Source organism: Sebastes umbrosus, chromosome 11 (genome assembly GCF_015220745.1).
Source record: "Sebastes umbrosus isolate fSebUmb1 chromosome 11, fSebUmb1.pri, whole genome shotgun sequence".
Lineage (NCBI taxonomy): Eukaryota > Metazoa > Chordata > Actinopteri > Perciformes > Sebastidae > Sebastes > Sebastes umbrosus.
Window position 1 is genome coordinate 6696585 of NC_051279.1, and position 18616 is coordinate 6715200.

At 38.8% G+C, this 18616-nt stretch overlaps 3 protein-coding genes across 9 annotated transcripts in view; 2 read left to right on the forward strand and 1 right to left on the reverse strand.

Annotated features, from left to right (window-relative positions):
- The window catches only part of LOC119497035 (von Willebrand factor D and EGF domains), a 47265-nt gene extending 40113 nt beyond the window's left edge, over positions 1-7152 (reverse strand). For 3 of the 5 annotated variants that reach the window (XM_037784808.1, XM_037784806.1, XM_037784809.1), the window contains exons 1-2: positions 7017-7152; positions 4599-4655 (exon numbers count right to left, since the gene is read on the reverse strand). The gene's annotated coding sequence lies outside the window, so the exon portion shown is untranslated. Of the gene's footprint in view, positions 1-1817; positions 1954-4598; positions 4656-7016 lie in introns of those variants that run through there. The other 2 variants (XM_037784810.1, XM_037784807.1) reach the window with 1 other exon arrangement.
- On the forward strand, positions 1820-3691 carry si:dkey-30e9.6 (uncharacterized protein LOC564083 homolog). Its single transcript, XM_037784811.1, has 4 exons — positions 1820-2262; positions 2495-2579; positions 2859-3001; positions 3464-3691. The coding sequence occupies exons 1-4, from the start codon at positions 1828-1830 to the stop codon at positions 3548-3550; spliced, it is 750 nt and encodes a 249-aa protein (XP_037640739.1). The 5' UTR covers positions 1820-1827; the 3' UTR covers positions 3551-3691.
- Positions 6469-10348, forward strand: arl4aa (ADP-ribosylation factor-like 4aa). 3 transcript variants are annotated; one of them, XM_037784817.1, is made up of 3 exons: positions 6469-6672; positions 7160-7495; positions 8896-10348. In XM_037784817.1, exon 3 carries the CDS (start codon positions 8994-8996, stop codon positions 9594-9596), a length of 603 nt encoding a protein of 200 aa, XP_037640745.1. In that variant the 5' UTR covers positions 6469-6672; positions 7160-7495; positions 8896-8993; the 3' UTR covers positions 9597-10348. The 3 variants fall into 3 exon arrangements, with proteins under 3 accessions (XP_037640745.1, XP_037640744.1, XP_037640741.1); XM_037784813.1 differs by having other exon boundaries at positions 6475-6672; positions 7160-7416; XM_037784816.1 differs by lacking the exon at positions 7160-7495 and having other exon boundaries at positions 6471-6672.
- Positions 10349-18616: the final 8268 nt, after the last annotated feature.

Sequence of the window (18616 nt, forward strand, 5' to 3'; positions counted from 1 at the left end):
TGAAAATATTTTTACACCATATCACATTATTTTAGTGTTTTTATATGCCAGACTTATCCACAAATGTTTCGAACTAATGCTGGTGCTGCTGTATCTGCATGAGATGTTTGCTCATCTATTTTTCTGAAACCTATACTACGAACATAACGATATTCAGTTCCTAAAATAAAAGAAAAGACAGCCGCGTTTTGATAAAGATCACAATGATGTATAGAGACGGGATCACCAGTTTTAAATCTCAATGATGAGTCATAAACAGCATCCAGAGACATTTTAAGAAGACGCATGTAACATATTTAAAATCCAACATTGAAAGAAAGGTTGCTTCAACATCTCACCATCTTGAAAATAAAGGAAAATATATATTGTACAGTTATTTTATATGTATATAGATATATATTCTTTCCAGACTATTTCCCTGTCTTTTCTTGGAGGTTTAGTCAGTAAAAATGTCTTACAATATGCAGCGATTACAGACATTAAACAGTGTTCTGTTCCATGAATCTGGAAGAAATCCAGGCCTGCTGCTGGAGACTGTAAGCATTCATGATGTTGGTAAAGTACACTGAGTTAATGACAGTTTATCGCAAACAGCATACTCTACTCTCAAATTCATCTAAAGTCATGGGTCCTCCCAGTCTACATGAAACCTCTCAACGTCGACTGAATCCTACTGTCTTTATAGTATTTTATCTTCTCTGCCTCAGTCTGAACTTTACAACTCCAGTATAGAAAGGAAATGGATTAAAGTAGCACTTATACCAACCAATCATTGAGCTTTTCTCTGACTGCCACCATCTGAATGACATGCTGCCATCTAGTGGAATTATCCTAACATTACAGATTCATAAACAATTGTTTCGGTAGTGGTGGAAAATAACTACCTAGCCACATATAATCAATTACTGTAATTGAGTACAGTTTGGAGGTACTTGTACTTGACTTGAGTATTTCCATTTTATGCTACTTTACACTTCTACTGCACTACATTTATTTCACAGCTATATTTACTCAGATTAATATTTAACATGAAGAAACATTATAAGATATGTTTAGTGTTTAGTTTTGGCCCCCTTGTCATGTTTCAGATGTTCTACATGTGCTGCTTATCTTATTTTTTTTATCTTATGTTTTATTTTACTTTTTAAAACCCATTTATGTGTCTTTTTATATTGTCTTGTGTTTCTTTTAGACCTTTTCTTAATGCCTTTTATGGCTTATGTAAAGCACTTTGAATTGGCTCGTTGTTGAGAGGTGTTATATATACAGATAAACTTGCCTTGCCTCTGTGTAATTTCTCCCTAAAATGTGACTGTGTAAAATCCTGGCACACTATAAAGTCTTTCTGATATAAGAGTCTCCACACTGACAGATTTGTGAATGTGAAAAATGCAATTAAGATGTTTTTCTTCAAGACCGAGACAAAGATTATAAATACACGTAATCTACTGTATCTGTATATTAATATTCAACCTGCAACAATATTCCTTTAAATGAAAGATTTCAAGATGCCATGACTCCTTCTCTCAGAGGGCACTTTGTTTGCACTGTTGCTAAGGTCCTGCTTTTGTTGAATGTCCTACTGAGCTCAGCCCACTTAACTTAATTCTTTTTGTTAAGAAGTCTAAAGGCGCTCGTTACCAAGCAGCACTTTTTATGTGTTGTGTTTGTAATCAACTGTTGTGCCACCTCTGTCTGCTACTTTCCCCTGTGGCTACCACTGTGTTCCTGACATTGGAACAAACAGTAGAAGATCAAACTCTGTGGATTTAAATTTGTAAGGAGATATCACCAAGAAATCCAAGGTAAGCAGATACCTTTATCAAAATGGCTCCATACAGTTTGTTGCATCCACTCTCCTCAGTCTGCTTTGAAGAAAAAATCCAATTCTCTGCAAGTCAGCATCTCTCTGTTGCAAGAGGCAAATGGTTCACGCTCCCCGAGACTGAGATCCACAGCGACGTGTGGAGCATCAAGCCACCAGATTTCTCTCTTAAACTGTACAGATCTCTGTCAGTTCCACAGAAGAAAGAAAGAAAGACGTATTCAAATCTAACTGTACCTCAACCAAGTGAAACAAAGAGGAGAACTGGGATATTTCTACCAACTGTTCTATATGAGAGTCACCAGAGAGAAGAGTCTCCAAAGTTCATCAGATCCTACAGGCCTCCTGATGCTCTGGAATCTGAGCTGATGTTTGTTAAGACTGGGAAGTACCTTTCTGGGCCTTACAAGAACCCCAAACCACACGACTTCAGACCAGTAAGTGTTTGCAAACACAAAATATACTTTATAACTTCTTCTGTGTGTTTGTCATGTCATGCAGACTGAATTCAAGAGAGGCAAGCAGGATCATACTCATTTTACCTCGGTGTACAGCATACTTCTTTGTAGATTGTAATGTTTGATTTCACCACAAGATGGCGATAAAAACAAACGATAAAAGAATATCATAAAAGATATTTAACTTCTTGCTTTGTATCACTGATTTCAGCTCAATGAGGACCTTCCAGACATAGTTACCACATATGAGAGAGATCCGGGTAACCTGCATTTTAAATTAAAACACTTGGACATTGGTAAGGGAATTCACTTCATCTTCTGTCATTTTCTGAGATCATTTTGGCTGAAACTTTGTCTTAGAATTTAGTATTCTGAATGTTTTCATTTGTGCCATTGATTGAAACAAATGCATTTTGTGTTAATATGTACTGAAAATAGAAATTAGCTTTCACTTAAAGAAGACCGTTTAAGTATGGTGGAACATGTCTTATTCAGTCAAAGGCCTTTTTAATTTATATCTTCAAATACCAATCTAAGCACAAATGACTGAATGAATGAATGTTTTTTTTTTTCAGTTCAGACCACTAGATCTGAGTCACTCTCATGTTCAAGGGACACCAAGCCAAGGATGGACACGTATAAACCTGAGGAGCCCAGATGGGATGCGAAGCTCATCCTCCCTCAGCTGTCCTGGCCTCCAAAATCAGCTTCATATACTGTCAGTGGTGTTTTTGGCATCATATCTACATAAGGAACCACTTCCATGTTCAATTTTGTCCGCCCCAAGAGGGGGCCGGGCTCATACTACAATCATGTCATCATCATGCAGATTGTGTGCTGTAGGAATGTCCTAAAGTTCATAATTTATTGTGATTACATTTTAGAGGCATATATTGTAGGTTCTGTATCAAGAGCGTTTTACACCTTTCTATACTAAGAGAGTAAAGATCTATATGTAGCTAAATACCACCCAAACCAACAAACCAAGTGGTTTCTGGTGCTTTATGGAGGTAAAGTTGGAACTTGTGCATCTTCTTAATTTGCATTGCTTGACTGAAGCTGTGTGTTGTATTTTAAATTACTAAGTCTAACAGAAATGGTGACATTTATAATTCACAACAGTTTAGACCGTTTGGAGTTACACTTATATTAAAACTAAATTTGAATGTCTGTTTCACAGAGACACCGACGAAGAAGAGAAGCATACAGCGCATTCTTGGACCGCGTGGAGGAGAAACTCTCAAGATCGTGGAAAAATAGATCATGATTTTGTCTTTTTAAATTATTTTTAATTTAAATTTTTACATGTGCATGTTTAGTTTTATATGTAATTAAATTAGGGCTGTCCTCAACCAAAGAAATTTTTAGTCGACTCACAAACATTCTGTCAACTAATCGATTTGTTAATTTAATCGACAGATCGGTTAAAATTATTTTTTACCACAAAGAATCACACAAAAGCACCACTTTAAATCTTGTGTTTACCAGAGATGTACTCATAAGGTTCTTGGAAATAAGTCATTCAGCATGAAAAAAGCATGAAAAATGACCAATCCACAAAAGAAATCTTAGTCGGCTAAGACCAAAACAACCGACTAAGCCCCCTCTACTAAGAGGCTGCAGACCGAAATTAAATCATCGGAATAAGTGTTGGATAAGCATAACATTTTAACAAACAGACTATACTAACAAAAAATACGGAAAATAAACTTGTCATGGAAGCAAAAGAAAAATTAAGCTTCACGAAAGAAATAAAACAGACATAAGAATCTTTTAAAGGTCACGTCAATTTCAAATGCAATGCATTAGTTTAAATGAAAAACGTATGAACCGAATTTTCAGTGTCAAAGTTACAATATATTATTGTTGATTTGTAATACAGCTGCGAGCACAAAATAAACTGAAAATGACCAAATAGAAGAGACATGTTCAGAGATTCTTGAAGCTTTAAGTTTATGGCAGTAGGCATGCCGTAACTGTGGTGTCATGAAGGTCATCGCACCACATTAGGAAGCCTACTGGTCCACTGACAGCTGCTCATTCGGTACCCCAAGAATTATAAACATGTGAAGCCTGCACGTGTTTGAAGCATATCTGAAATAGCTGCACGTATGTGTTCAACGAGTCATCTGTGACTCTGTGCATAACTCGCAGACTAAATATAAAATGAAAAGAATATCAGTCACTGTATTGAACCACAAGACTCACACGCCGCCATGTGTTTTTCTTATTTTAATCCCCCATGATCCTTTGCAATACCGAACAATGTAATGAAATCTCCCATCTCATAAAAGGCTAATAAAGATACTACTTACTAGTGTCGTTGTTTTTTACAGGACTGAGCCAAAGTCGAACGGCAGTTGGTAAAAAATCTAGGGAAAACACAAAAAGCAGCCAAAGTCAAAAGCAGAGTTATGAAAAAATCATTGAAACACAATAAATTTCTTCAATTCAAGGAAGCGAATTTAGCACAGGATAGGACTATTTAAGAAAACAAGCATATACGTTATTAAATTTAAAACAAAATAATTAAAGCTCTTTTTTGTAACTTTTCATTACATTGTTTTTTGATTTTAAGAGTGGCCAATATGACTTTAAATGGGCAAAATGTAATTTGTTTTATTAGCTATATAAATAAATAAAAAGCATGAAAAATATGCCAGGTACCAAATTAAGGAATGAAGGAATCAATGAATGGATGAGGAGAAATGGATCATGAATCGCATATCATTTTAAACTCAAGTTGAAAATGATCTGGTGATTATCATTAACATTTATGGAAATTTATTGTATCATTGTTTGTGTTTTGTGCTGTTTTGTATGTATGATGTTGAGTTTTTTTTAATAATAACAATGACCAAATATCTAAAGTATTGCTAATAAATATATTAATCGACTAAATAGATAAGTAATCTCTGATAGCCTATGATTATACATATCATGGTGCTACTCCTTATGTCCAAATTTGGTGTCGCTAGTAGAAACTGTATGTCAGAGGTTAAAAGTAACTAAGTACATTTACTCAAGTACTTTACTTGAGTACGATTTTAACATACTTGCACTTTACTTGAGTATGTTGAAGTTGTTTTCTCTAATGTACTTAATGAGTTTTGTCTATAAGCTCCACAACTTAAAAATTGGTTTATAAACTATTGTAATTACGAACTGTAAATTGCATATATGAAAACAACCTCGAAAAAAGAAAGTAAAAAAAAAGAAAAAGAAAATGAGCATGATATGGGACCTTTAATGCATCAATAATTCAATAATATACATTATCCTGTGTGCCATTCTGCATAATGAGTATTTTTTGTAAGTATATTTTAATGCTAATACTAGTACTTTGTAACAGAGACAGGTTATGTAAGCCAGTAACTACAGAGGTCTAGTTATTGTTTGTTATCCTTCTTGCATGGTGGCTGATAGTGATGTGTCGTCACAAACGAGCCGGTTCAAAGAGCCGGCTCTTTTAAGTGAACGATAAGAGAGCCATTTTTTTCTTTCTTTTTTTTTCTTTAATTAATTCAAGGCAGAATGTTAGGACGAATGTTCTCCGCGCCACGGGCACTCCATGCACTGACTGTGACTGAATGTTGTGTTAATGACGTCCGTGCGTTCAATCAGGTGATGACAGACAAGGATCATACGATTTTGCGTTGCACTGTGGTGCGATGCGTTGCTCTGCGGTTGCGTATTGATCCGTTGCGGTGTGATGCATTGCGGTGCGTGGCGCTGCGATGAGTTGCTTTGCGGTCTGTTGCGATGCGGTGTGATGTGTTGCTTCGCGGTTGCGTTCGGGTCCGTTGCGGTGCGGTGCGGTGCAGTTGCGTTCGGGTCCGTTGCGGTGCGGTGCGGTGCGGTGCGGATGCGCTGCACGAATAGCAGACAAGATGAGTGACAGGTGGAAACGAAACAGCATGTAAAATTATGGTATTCTGGAAATTATAAGGTTTAGTATAATTATATTGAATCATTTAAGTGATATATGTGCACACATACCAATCATAGGTCAAAACAGTGCTAAATTTGGCTGAATTATAAAAGGCAGAAGTGGTACAATGAAGAGCCGTTTGGGAGCCGTTTCTTCTTGGTGAGTTGAGCCAAATGATCTGGCTCACTAAAAAGAGCCGGAATTCCCATCACTATAGTTTGTTATCCTTCTTGCTGCATGGTGGCTGAAGCTTTTCCTGCCTCTCTGACCAATCGGTTCAAAGAAAAACACGCGGATGGACGGGGCGGTGCTGTTTCTGCAGACACACACACACACACACCCGCTCTATCGCTCTCTCTCTCTCACACACACACCCTCTCTATCTCCCTCTCTCTCTCACACACACACAAACGGACAGAAAAAGAGAAAACACGCCGCATCGCTGAGCTGAACCAACGGTACGTTTAAACTTCACCTTTAACGGTTACCAACGGTTACTAACGGTTACAGTCTGGTGCGGCTACTAAAATATCTTATCCACTACTAGCATTGAATAGTGCTATCTAAATGTCCGTGTATGGTTTAATATAAGCTAAAAAAAATACCCTGAATGATAATGAAGCTTCAAGACTGGAGACTAAAAGTGTATTTTGGGTTTTTTAAACGACATTTTCTGTCAAAACTCCTGTATTTGTAACACGGTGGTACGTTACATTTCTTATCAACCGTCAATAAAACGTAACCAGTGTATTTTCTAGACATTTTAAAGCATTTACACACACAACTTTTAAATTAAATGTACCTTTGTTGCCTCTCCGGTCGTTTTTATAAAGGAAAACACATTTTAAACACATCGGCTAAGCTTATAATCTGATAGCAGGATCAATATCGATTAATTATTGATATTAAAAGTATAAAATATGGTGCGACTGTGACGAGCAACAGGTGATCCTGGTTCCCGGGTCTAGACGCTGTGATTGACAGCCGCGTTAGCCAATCAGAAGGCAGAGAATTGAGTGAACAAGCCAATCAGATTGCAGCCCGCAGTGTTCGTGTGGGCGTAGACCCAGACTGACAGCAGTGTCATCACAGCAGTGTGGTAGATCCACACTGGGACACTGAGGACACAGACAGGGAGGGTGTCTCTGCATGCTCAGGAAGGATTTTCTGTCTACCGACATATCCGAGGTGGAAATAACACAGTGAGTTGAAATTCTAGGCTTTTTTAGACGCTGGAGAGGATTTCTGTGCAATGTTTTTCTCTGCAGATGGCTCAGACTGGTAGGTAGCCAAATTTTGGACTGGACATAAAAATGCATCTGCTCACCTGCCTGTGTAAATATACCTGTCAGTCCTCTGTGCAATCTCATATCCAGATAAAATACAGAGTCACTGGGAGATAAAAATCTATTTTTTAGTACAATTAAGGATGTAATTGTATACTAAAATGACAGTAAAACACTGCAAAACTAGCAACCAGGCCCTTGTTGGACTGTTAATTGATACCATCTGAGATGAATTCATTAAACTTAGAACAATATGGTGGCTATAATCTATATAATATAATATATCATTGTGTGACTTTAATAAATGAAAGACATTTTCTGTCATGGTACATTGGATGATGCTTTGGGTGTGTTACAGCTGGATATTATATCAATATAATGACATTGTTATATCAGACTAGTATAGTGCTCAAAAGTGTCACTGGGAATAAAAATCTGTTGTTTAGGCCCCCTGTTGGACTGTTAAGTGATACCATCTGAGATGAATTCATTAAACTTAGAACAATATGGTGGCTATAAAGACATCATTTTGGCCTTAAGGTGGCTGTAAACTCCTCATTGTGTGACTTTAATAAATGAAAGCCATTTCCTGTCATGGTACATTGGATGATGCTTTGGGGTGTGTTACAGCTGGATATTATATCAATATAATGGACATTGTGATATCAGACTAGATAGTATAGTGCTCAAAAGTCATTTCCTTGTCATAAAGGATGTTTTTATAGTAGCCTAAGTGACGCATTGCTGTGGACTTTGACTTTGGACTTGGAAAATGAATACGCCAATATGTTTTGGTCATCAACCCATTTCTCAGAGAAAAAAAAGTGTTGCATGTGAAAATAATCTGATAGCACCAGAAAACAACCCTACAATGTTGCCACATTTATAATGCTCACTTGGCATTGCATTTTATGTGATACAGACACCTATCACATTATTCATAGTAATTTGATCCATTATTATTATAAAACATATTGACAGGTGCAGCTTTAAAGAGAAACTATGTATGTTCCTTTTGAAAGAAATCACAACACTTCCTCTTACAAATGAAAAGGAAGCAATGAAATGCACCCTTGCTCAAGTCAATACACTTTTGCGGCTCCACCCTTACTTGGGTTGGTATGACCAGTAACTTATGGTGACGTATGTTAGTGAACTTTAAATAGCTGTTGTTATGTAACTTAAATTACTTTTGTTTGTTGACATAATGACTCTTATCTGCTTGTGCAAGTGTTCAGCCAATGATAATGTCTTTAAAGCTAATTAAATGTGCCATTATCCTTTAATTGCCACTTGTTGCCACAGTGGCTGTTCTGCCAAAGTTACGTAGTCTTGCTTTGCTGCTTCTGTAAGCCCGTGTTTCACCCACAATAACATTTGCACGTTTTCTTTCAGGTAATTTCTGCAGTCATTTTGGAATATCAGCAGCTCTGGGGATTATCGCTGGACTGGAAGTGGATCTCAAATCTCCCAAACCTTTCCCATGAGGAAAGATGGGGAATGGCTTGTCAGAACAACCCGGCTTCCTCTCAAACGTCCCGTTCTTCCAGTCGTTTCACATCGCCATCCTGGGCCTGGACTCCGCTGGGAAGACCACCGTTCTGTACAGACTGCAGTTCAATGAGTTTGTGAACACGGTGCCCACCAAAGGTTTCAATGCGGAGAAGGTGAAAGTGTCTCTGGGCGGCCACCGGACTGTGACGTTCCACTTCTGGGACGTAGGTGGCCAGGAGAAGCTACGCCCCCTGTGGAAGTCGTACACGCGATGCACGGACGGCATCATATTCGTGGTGGACTCTGTGGATGCGGAGCGCATGGAGGAGGCCAAGACGGAGCTCCATAAAATCGCCAAGACCTCTGAAAACCAGGGGGTGCCCCTGCTGGTGGTAGCCAACAAACAGGACTTGAGGCACTCGTTGGGACTCGACGAAATTGAGAAGTTGCTGGCGCTGAAAGAACTGGGCCCTGCGACTCCCTGGCACCTGCAGCCAACCTGCGCCATCATAGGCGATGGACTCAGGGAGGGCCTGGATAGACTCCATGACATGATCCTGAAAAGGAGAAAGGCGCTGCGGCAGCAGAAAAAAAAGAGATAAACATGTAATGAGAAAGTCTGCTGTTATATGTGAAGGAAACAAAGGATATTCTCCTGGGTGGATACAGGCATCCACTGCAGGTCCACATTCAAAATGCTGAGTTTTATCAGTCCAAAATTGAGATTTTAGGATTCCTTGTCTTGGTCTTGTGCTGATGCTGTTGATCAGGAAGTGACACTTTAAAGGAATACAGTATGAAGATGAGAAAGTTTCAGACATGTGTGGATATGATACAAAGAGTTTATATGGATTATAAAGCACTGAGGGTTTGGGGTCTGGTAGGGTGAAAGAAGGAAAGGATGCTGTATGTTTCACGAATGGATGTTCCAAACAATGTTACCAAAAATAATTTAAGAGAAGGCTTTGACTAGTTGAAGGATTATTTGGTAAATGATTGAACATTGTTACACCAGAGGAGCAATGAACTATACACCAGTTGTATTTTACTGTTTTATATGTTATATATAACTCCTTAATTTTTTACACTGGACTTTCTTTGCGAAAGAAAAGTATTATCGCATTATTATCCATTTGCTTGCTGTCTTATATATCTCATTTTTTTAAAAGCACTTTAGAGTTTTGCTTCGTATGAAGTTTACAGTTTTTAAATAAAGCATATTGTGTTGGATTTTACAGAAATGTTTGGGTAAAATACAACGGATGCTACTGTAGTTGGTCCACTTCGGCCACATTGTCATTAGACAGGTTATGCATTATGTTTTGCTTAATAAAACATATTTAGAAGCAATGTTGACCGTGGTATGAAGGGTGTTTTTATGTCCACTTTGTTATTCAAGGGCTAGTATTTAAAATGCAGTATTGTAACCTTCAATTCGTTCGGATGATAGCCGGCTTGAGCTTTGAGAAGCTCATTTGAATCCGTAGAGAGGGATGAAACGAGCAATTTGTGAAAACATCTGTCAGTGTGCCCTTTAACAAGGCACTAAACCACCAGTTCCCCCGATGGAGCTGCTGCTGTATAACTGACATTAGAGAACTGTAGTTGTTCTGTCACACGTGAACGTGATGAAAGGGGTTTCCAAATAAAACAAAATACATGCTTTGCTCAGTCAACCTTTGCTATAATTATCACTTTGAAAATGTCCTCTGTTTCGTTTCAAGCAAATTGCACAATGATTTGTTGACACAGGAGCACACCCAGAAAACCTGAAAGTCTGTTTAGATGATGTTTGCGTGTGGAGCGCTGTTGTCTGTAATGAACTTTAACATGCATTTATCGTACTGTAGCTTTAATTTCTCACTAAATATACTATATATACGCTGGATTGCAGTGTTTGCATGTTGTGTAATGAGCCAACTATATACAGACACAGGTAAAACTGCTGTTAATCTGATGGTGCAATATCATATACACAAGCTGATGAAGCCTAATACGACCATCCACAAAACAATCCAAAGCTCTACGCAGTAAAACTGTCTTTCCACTATTGGCTGCTGCTGCAGTGTGAAGGGTTAAGCGATGCACTGATGCTGCACAGTCAGGCCGTCATCAGGACTTGAAAATGTTGTCAGGGCAGTCTTGAAGCGAGACCCAGTACAACAGGCTGGGGCAGGAGGCCGTGAAGCCAGGGGCTTTACCGAGTATTTTTGGATATGCAGCCCAGTGTATTAACGCCATTTGCTCTCCCCATTCCTTTTGAAACAATTAATGACTGTGAAGCCCGACAGGCCAGGGCACCAGCTGGCTTTTCTAAAATAACTCTGTGATGCAGATTTGCACTGCTCATAGGCTGAATCGCCAAACATCCTCACCACATAAATATCTGTTCCAGTTAAATGTGATAATTGTGACCTTGATGTGGAGGTTTCGGTGCTGTATCTCAGGGGGTCTGTTGCGTTTTAAAAATAGAAAATACATGTCCTTAGCACTCATTTTCACACATTTGTATGACTTCAGGGCTAGAGCAGAATGTTCTGTTTTGTGGCTTTTGCAACTTTGTTAGATAGTTAAAAACAGATGGAGACATTATGGAAAGAGAGTGAGTTGGAATGACACCCAAGGGTCCTGGCTGTCTATTTGAACCCAGAGTGTTGATTCCCAGAATGCCCCACTTTTGTCAAAAGTTGATGAATCATGTTTTTGTGATGGGAAGCCCAGGTGCCTCTTCCCTATACTTGTTTGCCAAGGAAGGAAACTCAAAGGGCAAAGGTAAATTCACACTTTTCCTGAGGCTACTTCCTTTTCTCTGAAAGCCACGTCAGCTCTCAGTGTGAGTAAATCAATTAGTATGTCCTCCTGTCCTGCTTTGCCTTGTATGTACTCCGGGCCATTTCTTTTGATCTGCTGAGGGGATTATTGTTGGCTGTAAATCAAAAAGCTTGTTACCTGTTATTTGCTGACTCTGTTTAATATGTCTACCATCCATGTGGAGAGACTAAAACAACCAAGATCCCTTTACTGGATCATATAATCACTTTCCTCTCCCTCTGTCCAGTCCTTTATCTCAGCCTTCATCCTTGTTCTTGTAAAGTCTTCAGTGAAAGGTGGATTAGGGGTGAATAAATCTCTTGTCCAGGGGCCACGCATTAACCCATTAACCTTGGATGGTGTGCTTGGCACGAAAACGCTCCGACCAACATGAAGCAAATGTTTTATTTGGAGTAGCTCATCCATGCAAGAGTTCCCTCCCATTATTGCTATTACAGCGTACTGTACTGGAGATATGCCTAAGGCAAGATCGAGTTTGGCAGTTATTTTCCAGGTTGGGCGGCACGCAGCTGAACACTGTACAAAATGTTCTGTGTGTGTGTTAGATGAGGACACATAGAGAGCAATGACATTCCTCTATCTACAACTTATGATAGCGCTGGGGGGAGCCGCTGGTTCCAGAAGGATTTCCCCCGCACTGTAAATTCCCATGTGAAAGTTTTCTTTTTAATGATATCCTCAGTGTTCCTCGACATAATCACACCCTTGAAACACTCTCAACATTTTGCCATTGAAGCCAGTTACAAGAAGTCAGAGAGCGTTGTTGCAATTGAGGTCAAAACACCACACTGTAGTTCCTGAATTAAACTAACATTGACCCAATCTGTAACCTTAAAGGGATAGTTCGGTTGTTTTAAAGAGAGGTTTTATGAGGTACATATCCGTAATCAGTGTATAACCTAAAGTAGATGGCGGTTGGCACGCCCAGTTTGGAGACACAGGAGTACCAGCATGGAGGTAAAATTACTGTTTTTGTAAATGGAGTCTGGTGGCTAAATATAGAGGGAATGTAATGTGTACAACGCAGAGAGGTATAATGCATTGGGATGTGTGTAGCCGACATATTACACCCTCCAAACAGAATGTGACGCAAACAAGCGTCAGTGACAAAATTAGTTTAAATTACATTGTGCGACGAAGCGCTGAGGTCGTTTTGAGCTGAACTTTTGTCAGACGCCTTGTTTCTATTTATTCCTTATTTCAACGGATGAGGAACGGCTGATTGGTGAAGTTGAAATGAGGAGTTATCTGATACGATACCTCCTCATTCCAAAGCAAGGCAAGGCAAGGCAGCTTTATTTGTATAGCACATTTCAACAACGGGGCAATTCAAAATGCTTTAAATCAACATTCAAGAACATTGCGACAAAGTGTAAAAGAACATTAAGACATAATTAAAACAGTTATGAAAACATAAAAACACTACATTTCACTACAAACACCTAAATAAGGTGACAGCTGGCTGGAGGGTTCCAGGTGAGATCACCATGAGCCTGAAATTTTACTTTGTAAAAAACAATAAGACAGACCTATCTTATCTTATTGGTTTCTTATTCTGTCAATAGGAAGACACAACAAAGTTGATATTATTCATCATTACAATAAATTATGAGTTCTACATTATTATAAAAAAAATATATAGATACATTTGTAGGAGGTTCAGTGAGCCCCCTGAACAACCCTGAGGTAATACACTGACTATGGATAAGTACATGATACGACCCCACTTCAAAACACCCGAACTTTCCCTGAACCCTGATATTTTTTCTAACATGTTTTGGTGATTCAATCGGGATAATTCTGTGTTCATACAAGCCTTGGAAGCGCTCCAACTGCTGATTAGGCTACATAATATTGTCTTTGCAAAGAAAAAATATTATTCATGAACCCTTGATGCCCAAAATAACTACTCCCACTTCACTACTAAAGACCAGCGGTTTTTAAACTCTTATACATGCACCTTTTTCAGCTAAAATGAAACAAATCACTAAAACAAATAACACTGGTCTAACATATGTCACATATAAGAAATGAATATCAATTTGAAATATGAAATAATATAACGGCCTATTACCAATCACTCAGAAAAAAAGATGTCAGCAGTTTTTGGCCATGTTGCTTAAGATAAACAATAAATAAAAATAATTATGTTAATAGGTAAAATTAGCTTTCAATTAAGTTTTCAAAGGCAAAAAATACTCTATTTCTATCTTTTTTTTTTTCTTCGAAAAAACTGTTCAAGGCATTTTCTGTCATATTTAAAGATATAATAAAGATAGATTAAAAATATCCATAAAGCACTGGCTAGTGATAACAACAACATATCCCATGAGTCTTAGCCACAGCGGTGTCAAAGTAGGAGCTGTAGTTGTTGAATGCTCAAAAATAATTTGTCTTTTCTTCGGTTTTCTTATGAGAAACAATTAAAAAAGATGCTCACAATGAGAAATGACATTAAGCAATGAAAGAAGCTAATCTGGAAGAAATGGTGCCTCTCCATGAGATGCATTAAAGTGACATTTAAATGATCCTTGCTGGGAAATAAGGTTAAAACAAGTATGAGGAAAAAAGGGAAACTGAACATGAGTGCATATGGGTTTGTTAGTGCGAGACAAATGCCTTTTCTTGACCTTGAACTCTGGTTACATTGTTAACTCTCCACAACGTTATGCATGTTCAGACACAAACAGAATTCTCTGAATTCTGAAGTCGTCTTTTGGATATGAAAATAAGTATATATGCATGTTTTGGTGTAATGCTGTAGAGGAAGGTATATTTTTAAACGCATACCATGAAGCTCTTTTTGTGCATGGCCTTGACAGAGTAATGTTTGTGTCAAACTGCACAACTTCACTTTAAATCCACCTCTTATTCTGCTGAGTTTGGAGATTTATCCCATTGTGTACTTAAAAAGGGGACATTGCAATATATGCATACTCCTAGCCTGCTTATTATGCAAGGTTATCATGACGGGATTCATTTTTCTTCCCCCCAGTCTATTGAGAGCGAGTGGCCTATTTACATGTGAATTCCTCCCGTAGCCCTGCAGCCTCGCTCAAAGTAGCGAACGGGGCCACCTGCAAGGGGAGAGGGGGGAGGAGGAGGAAGAGGAGGAGGAGGAGGAGGGAGACGCTGTTTGAGGAGCTAGAGAAGTGCACTCCTGTTTTCTTTGGTGCAGAGAAGAGAAGCCGGTTTCATTAATCCTCAGGATCCATGGAGACACAGAGTGAGCTGTGGCAACACGAACACAGGCAAAACAGACAGACATTGGTTTTCTCTCACCTGAATACTGATCCTCCATCAGTTGCTAGTGCTGTGATAAGACATTTTTCTATTAGTGTTGTTGATTTCATATTCTGGCATGAACATAAGAAATGAACAAAGAGCAGAATTTGTGTTAAAATGAACAATCTTATCTCTCACAAAATACGTTTTTATACTACTCAACTAATCTACTTTGCCAAACACATTTTGCAGGATTATATCAAAGGTGTCAGTATGCAGTTGTGGAATTATATTTATTTATAAGTGCTGTATAACTTTGACATGGTACTTCAGTACTTACTTTTGATTCTTTAAGTACATTTTGCTGATAATACTTTGGAGTATTTGTAGACTATGGCATTTCCACTTTTACTTAAAGGTGCAGTTTGTAGGATCTGGTGGCATCTATAGTGGTGAGGTTGCAGATTGCAACCAAATGAAACTTCTTGGCACTTCTCTCTCAAGCTTAAGGTGTTAAGGTGTTAGTATGCTTGAAACTAACTTGTCGGACAAACTCGAAAGTGGGGTGGAAGGATGGCTGTCACAGAGAGGAGCGAGAACGATCATCATTCACATTTCCCCCAAGGTATTTATGGTAGAAAATGCAATGTTATGGGAGGAGGTTATGCAGCACAGAACTTTGACACCAGAGATGGGAGTTTGTGTCCTGCTGCATCCCATGTGGTGGTTTAGGCTACAAAAACAAACGTATCTCGTCTCATGCGTCAAGCCAGCGTTAACTTAGAAGAGACTTTCACCTGTATTTCCTCAACTGATGTCAACATGGCTGCCGGGTCACAAACTTTTTCATTTTCTGAAAACATTTGAGGAGAGAAATAGGCATTACAGTAACAGAATATTGATTCATATTTGATCAGCGCTGCCTAGTTTGACCGTTTGGTCGGAGTTCGCGAGTCAGTGTAGAAACTCACTGGGAAGAGAACAGAGGCACGATAGCAATGTGCTTTCCTGTGCTGTGACCAGTGTGTGTGTGGATGAAGCATTAAGTTGTTAAATTTTACTAATTTACTCTGGCTCTCTATACTTCGTAACGTTACTAATGCCACTGTACTGCAAAACATCACCTCAGTGGGTCCGTGACTTGCCGTAAATCGGTTTAGTTTATACAGAAGTTAGCTCGCTACAATGGTCATTATGGCAATGGTACACATAAAAATGGAAGTTCTACTCCTATTCTATTTCTATGCGCAAAAGTCAGCACTAAAATGTTGAACTTTAAAGATAATGTTGCACTGGCACTTTAATACACTTTCAATGCCAAAAACAAAATGAAAAAAAGCAAAACGGGGTTAAGAGGTGTCATTATACAAAATCTAATCTGAAATGTGCAACACTATAGGACTGTTGAGATGTGAATAATACAAATTGTTGCCACAATGCACCAAAAGTTTATAAACTGTACCCTTCGGCCTTCAAGAAAAAAACAGAAATCAGCAGTTACAATCTGCACAGCTAAATGTTGTTTCATTAAAGCGAAACTATTATCAATTGTGTGCTGCAGCAGTGTTTCTCGCCATGGACGGGTGACAGTGTTCATGCAGTGACATTCCTTGGCTCAGCTCGTGTGAAAGCTTCATTGTCGAGGTGATGATTGCTCTTTCACCTCTCGCTCTCTGTCTGAGAGAGCACGACTGTCGGCAGCTGGAATGAGAACTGGGAGAAATCTGTACGTGCGTGGGTGCGTGCACAAGATGATGGGCAAATTACTTTTTCATTCTCTCTACCATTTTTGACCTTGAACCTCGGGCCACACAGTTACACCCACTCGACATCCACAACGCAGCCATGTCCAGACACAAATCGGGTCCACAAAGAGCTGTGTCCCCTCCAGACTGGGTATTGTGATGCACAAGCCTGTGAAATCTGTCTTTGGTCTTGTTTGGGCATGAGGGATTACGGTGGGTTTAGGCTGTGGTCTCCAAAGCTTTATGTTCGCACACTGACTGATGGGGAAATTCGTGGCGAGCCGTGGGCTCAGTGGTGTTTGCATCATTCGACAGATGAGAGGCCCCAAAATAGTTTGAAGATTTAGGATCCTAGATTCAGTGCTTTGTGCAACCAGCAAGTTATGTCATGTGATTTACTGAGCTTGACATTAAAACCTCAACAAAAAGGAATAATATTACACAATTTGCAGGAAAGATACATTTGAAACACAGCAACAACCATGATCAGAAATACTCAAATGTTTCAGTAAATAAACATTGGAATGGGAAAAAAAAGTTGAATGGGGATTTTCATGATTTCATGTTAGGGATGGAAGAAAGAAAAGAGGATAGAAGAAATAAAAAAAGAAAGTGTAATGCACATAAAATGTATGTTGCATGTAAAATGTCTACTTAAATACTAATAATATGCTAACAATTTAAGTTAAAATGTCACTATAGTCTGTTGTTTTTGCCTCCTAAATCATTCAGCGCATCTGTTGCAGGTTGATACACTAGTCAGAAGCCTTCTAGTGAATAAAGACGCAGGATAGTTGTTTTGTCTAGACGCTCTGCCCTCTGTGAGATAATTGAAATTCAAATCAGATACTGTCTGCGATTCACCTAAACGCCTCTTAGCAGCGTCGGCCCTGAAATGAATTCCCAAACCAAAGAAAGAAGCCTTTGCCAGGGTTCACACTGAGGTCATACACATGTCTTCTCTCTTTAGATATTTTAATTGCATGTCTGCCTCATGAGATAGCGTACAGTCAGGAGGGGGAGAGAAATGAAATGCAGCCGAGGTCAGACGTGGGATTCAAACACTTTATAAGCACATAAGCACAGGCCTTGTGGCCTGTTGAGTCATTTGGATGCTCCAGGATTGACTTGTTTAGTTTGTATGTAAAGTGCTTAATAGCTAGTTTCAAACTTGTGATTTAGTTGCGCTATTAAAATTTAAAAAAAGATCTTAGCTGACTTCACGCATCACAAGCTGTAATATGACTTTCAAAGAGTACACTTTAAAGGTTCTATATATATATATGATATCCCAACCCGGTCTCACGGGAAGATGTAAAAATACCACATTACACAGACATTACGTGTGTCATGAGTACGCATTTTAAACTTTTCGCATGCCATTTGTACACCACGCAAACATCCACAGTTAGGTTTAGGCAAGAAAACCACTAACTTAGGTTCAAGCAAGAAAAATACTTAATTACGGTAAGGAAAAATGTCATGGTTGGGCTTAAAATAAGTACATAAACTAAGTAAAATGAATGTGCCCCATTGGCTTACTCACATCCGCCGCTCTGCACTGCTCTCATACGGAGGTTACAGCTGATAACACCGTTCCGACCGATGGCATCGTCGCGGAAGTGTAGCACCCACCCTCCGGTTGCCCCCCCTATATTTATATATATATATATATATATATATGTATATATATATATATATACAAACTTAACCCTACTTAAAAGTAAGTAAAACTTAGTTTTGTTTATATGTGGGGAAGTATCCAATTCATGCTTAAAACTTGTATTTGTTTAGATTCCACTCATCATGATCTGGTATAT

Bases quoted from the DNA above. Each gene is read 5' to 3' on its own strand.
- si:dkey-30e9.6 (XM_037784811.1), top strand. From the start codon at position 1,828: ATGGCTCCATACAGTTTGTTGCATCCACTCTCCTCAGTCTGCTTTGAA. The intron at 2,263-2,494 runs GTAAGTGTTTGC...CACTGATTTCAG, and splicing joins AACCACACGACTTCAGACCA to CTCAATGAGGACCTTCCAGA. The intron at 3,002-3,463 runs GTCAGTGGTGTT...TCTGTTTCACAG, and splicing joins CAAAATCAGCTTCATATACT to AGACACCGACGAAGAAGAGA.
- arl4aa (XM_037784817.1), top strand. From the start codon at position 8,994: ATGGGGAATGGCTTGTCAGAACAACCCGGCTTCCTCTCAAACGTCCCG.